This window comes from Gavialis gangeticus, unplaced genomic scaffold, assembly GCF_001723915.1.
Source record: "Gavialis gangeticus isolate Ggan-Ray unplaced genomic scaffold, GavGan_comp1, whole genome shotgun sequence".
Classification (NCBI taxonomy): Eukaryota; Metazoa; Chordata; order Crocodylia; family Gavialidae; genus Gavialis; species Gavialis gangeticus.
Window position 1 is genome coordinate 19,954,794 of NW_017729032.1, and position 4,216 is coordinate 19,959,009.

The following is a 4,216-nucleotide window of genomic DNA, read 5'->3' on the forward strand; positions in this document are numbered from 1 at the left end:
CAGTGAGGAAGGGAGGGGACAGGGGCAGGCACTACCCAGGCTGGGCAGGGGGTGTGGGACAGAGACAGCTTGTGGGGAGGGGGCAGTTCCCACTACTGCTTGCACACTGGGAGGGCGGGAGGTGGGGGAGCGTGTGCCCCCCAGGTCTGCGTGGGGCTGACGGGTGGGTGGGCTGGAGCCAGAGCTGCTTGGCTCTTCTTGGCAGGGGCTAGGCTCAGAGTAGGCACCAGCAGCACTGGGAAGGGCGGCAGCCACCACAAATTTCACTGCGGCCCCACTCCCAGCACCGCCACTAGCCACCTGGCACAGCCTCAGATCTTCCCAGCACATGGGTGGAGGTGGGACATGAAGTCGGGCTCCAACTAGCAGTGTGAGGCTCAGAGCGGAGCTTTGGTGAAATCTGGGGTGGCTGCTGCCCCTTCCAGCACCACCAGCCCCCACTCCGAGCCCAGACCCCACAGAGAAGAGCCGCGCAGCACCGGCTCCAACCTGCCCCCGCATCCCATGTAGATCCAGGGAGCATCCCCCTCTCCGCCGCCCTCCCAGGGTGCAAGCAGTGATGGGAGTTGCCCTCCCCACCACAAGCCATGCCACCATCCCACACCCATCCTGGCTGGGCAGTGCCTGCCCCTGCCCTCCCTCGCCCCAGGAGCATTGATCTGCACCCCCACACCTCTTCCCTCCCTCCTCCCCTTCTGACTTACCAGCTGGAGGCAGCTCTCAACGCTGCCAGCCCTGCACTGTGCTGCGCTGTGGCTGCGCACAGCATGGGCATTCATCAGCCAAATTATCAGCCCCATTAGGCCAATATCCAACGCAGCAAATTTTCTTTGCATCAGTACTGATCCAATATTGGTCCAATGTATCGCTGCACCTCTAACATTTACCTTTAAATTTCCACCTCATCTTAAACACTGTGTCAATACTTTTGACCCCCACCCCAGTGCTGCCCCGGCCTGGCCCCAACCTGACCCAACCTTCTTCACCTACCAACAGCGTCCCTGTTGCTAGAGGCCATGGGACCCAGGCCCAGACCCAGCAGAGCCTGCAGGCTTTGCCATCACTGTGGAGACACTGCTCAGCCGGGCACCAAACCCAGCCCTGTCCCCCGCGAGTGGCGCTGCTTGAGCCATGCCAGCCGAGTGCTGAGCCTGGCCCCAGCCCATATGAGCGGTGCTAAGCTCAGGGCTCGGCTGGCGCAGCCCCATCCCTGGTGAATGGCACTGTGTTTAGCATTTGGCTGGTACAGCCCAGGCAGCACCACTCACAGGGGATGGGGCTGGACTAGTCGAGCACCAAGCCCAACCCTGTCTCCTGAGAATGGCACTGCAATACATGTTCACTCTCCGAGTGCCCAACCCACAGTGAGGGCACACAGGGTCCAGTATAAATCCACCACATATTTCTGATCCAGAAAGTTAGGTACACCAGATCTATGAAACTCCTAACTTTTTAGATCAGAAAAATGAGGTCGACTAATACACCATGTCAATCAGTACACTGTGAAATATGGTACTTGTTTTCTGAACAACTCAAAACAGTTTATGCATAGTGAAATAATTCCAAATATTTCATCACTATTGCACTGTCACATTCTGAAAAAAAGGAGGACCTACTGAAATCAGGCCTGCATCAGGGGCTGGTCTCCAAAAAAACCTGTAATGAGAAGCACTATATAATATATGCACAATTGTTTTTTGCGCTCTCCAGTATGCATTATAAACACTATTATATATAGTGTCTAGAACAGTATAGTGTGTGTGTGTGTAACGGTATAGTATGTATATATTTATAATAGTATTATATGCATACATATACACACACTATACATATTTAACATACATAAGTATGTAGTATACATAAATATATGTAGTGTGTATATACATATATAAACAAACACTATAATGTAGTATAATATACATATATTACAAATTATTACATACATAATTACAGTTCACAGGAAAAAAAATTAAAAGTAAGGAAAATATTTCCAAAAAACAGCTTAGGAGATATTGTTTTAAGGAGATGACATTTAGAACAGTACATACGTAATGCCCTCTTGATTATCAAGTTGGTAATGCTTCTCAACCGGCAACAATTCACTTTCATGCTCTTCATCAGAGATGCTGTCTGAATTCTGTTCTTCAATTAAAGGCTTCATTACTTCCATGTCTGTGTAGCACATGAATAAAACAGACTGGTTTTATAAACAAATTTAGGAATATTATGTAAATCTACACGTTTTAAAAACAAAACTGGGTCTGAACTATTTGTAAATGTCATGAACTTTACCTGCAGAGCCACTAAGAGCAATGTGCTATAGTATTCACATATACACTTAAAAAAAAAAAAAATCAATGTTCATCCTTCTCACATTCAGCTTGTTTTGTGATCAGAGGTATAGAATGGGTTTTGTTAATTTGCTCTGATAAGATTAAAAACTCATCAACACCATTTTCATCATGGTTTACATCTTAACGATGCAGAAGTCTTCAAAACTATTTATTTTAAATGCTAATACAGCATATTGGAACATGATCTGACATACTATAGTTACACAATGGCTTGTTCATCTACACCAGATTCACCCTAGTGTCATCATAAGTAATAGTGTAATAAGAGTACTTTAGAGCTCTTAACTGTGGCCTTCTGCAGCCCCCATAGCCACATCCATGTTTAGGGTGAACACCTTTTCAAAATGGAAAGGTGGGACACATGCCCACCTATTCCCACTTCCCCCCTCCCCAGTGGCACGGCCTGAGCAGACAAGGGGAGCCCACAGGAGGTGAGGGAGAATGCAGGCTGCCTGCTGTGGGCTCGGGACTCCCTGCCCTGCTGCCCTCTCCCTGGGACCCCACACCAGCCACATCACCATGGCAAGGCCCCTCCTGCCCACCCAACAGTACTGGGGGGGGGCACAACTGTATGCCACCACTGCCCCCGCTACTGCCACTCCCCCAAGCAGCCCCTTGCAAACTGAAACTCTGCCAGTCTGCAAGGGGGACCTTGCTGTTTCCTGCATTTTTTCCCACAGTAAACGGAAAACCTGGATCCCTGCACGATACTGGAATCTGGGACAAATGCCATCCCAGAGTCATTCAGCCTGGGACTGGGAATGAATAGTCACATTTCAGAACTGTCCTGAAGGCCAAGGCCAAGCAGGTCAGAACCAGAGCTGGAGCCCCGAGGGGACAACAGGGACAGGCTGAAGCTGAGAGGACTTGAGCATACACCCAGAGGCGGCAACAGGGGTGGGATGAGGCTGAGCGGGCTGAAGCCTGATCCCAGAGGGGGCAACAAAACCTCATGGGCCCCTTGGGTATGCCTGTAACTTCCTTTCCACCCCTATCAGCCACGTCCAGTCTTCCTGTCTAAAACTAAAACAAAAAAAAAAAACACAAGCAACAGCTTTAACTCAAAGTCCCCCCTCTGGATCATTATACCACTGCCAGACCATCTTCCCACTCCAACTCTCCCAGCCCTGGGAGTACCTGTCATGGCCTGCAGCTCCCTCTCCCCACCAGCCTGAGCAGGCAGGAGCTCCTCTTCCTGCAAGGCTCAGAAACCCAGGCTTATATCCCCTGGGCTTCTCCCGCTCCCAACAAGCTGCAGGTGTGCCCTCTCATCTTAATGGGCAGCTTACTGCTCCTAGGTTGCAGTTGCTCCCTTCCCTCCTGGAGCTAACTCCTGTTCAACTGCCTGGGGCTCTTTCTGCTGCAGCCTCTCTCAAAATAAGAGGATCCCCAGGCTCCCAGTTATTCCTCTCTAGTAGGCAGCTTCACCTGAGGTTCATCATATCAGCCCACAGGAGGGGCCTTCTGAGAGTGGCGTTCAAATACCTCCAGCATCTTCTTCAAAGGACTCTACACCCAGCCTAGAGGGAGCCTGTCTGAGCTATTATAACTAGATCAATTAAAGTATCTTCCTGCCTTGTGAAGGCCTCCCCTTCCCTGGTAGAAATGCCAGAGCAAATACCTCTGGCAAGCAAAAACTCATTTCAATCCTGTGTGCCTGCCATTTTGTGATAAAGGGATCCCCTATGAATAAGACAGAAGATCATAGAAATACTCTTTAATCCTTAGCATTAGAAAAAAAGTCTTAAATCTCTTTTTGCAACCAGGAACATTTCAATTTGCACTAAATATAGCTGCACTTTCTATCTTTGCCCATAAATTGGATGATATGCCAATTAAGCCAAATCTTCTCAGTAATATTC

General features: G+C 49.2%; 1 protein-coding gene across 1 annotated transcript in view; it reads right to left on the minus strand.

Moving 5' to 3' along the window:
• SLC36A4 (solute carrier family 36 member 4) overlaps positions 1-2,195 on the minus strand; it is a 326,381-nt gene extending 324,186 nt beyond the window's left edge. Inside the window, exon 1 of the mRNA XM_019525419.1 lies at positions 2,049-2,195. Coding sequence (XP_019380964.1) covers positions 2,049-2,185 — 137 coding nt within the window. The 5' untranslated portion in view covers positions 2,186-2,195. The remainder of the gene's footprint in view (positions 1-2,048) is intronic.
• Between the last annotated feature and the right edge of the window lie 2,021 nt (positions 2,196-4,216).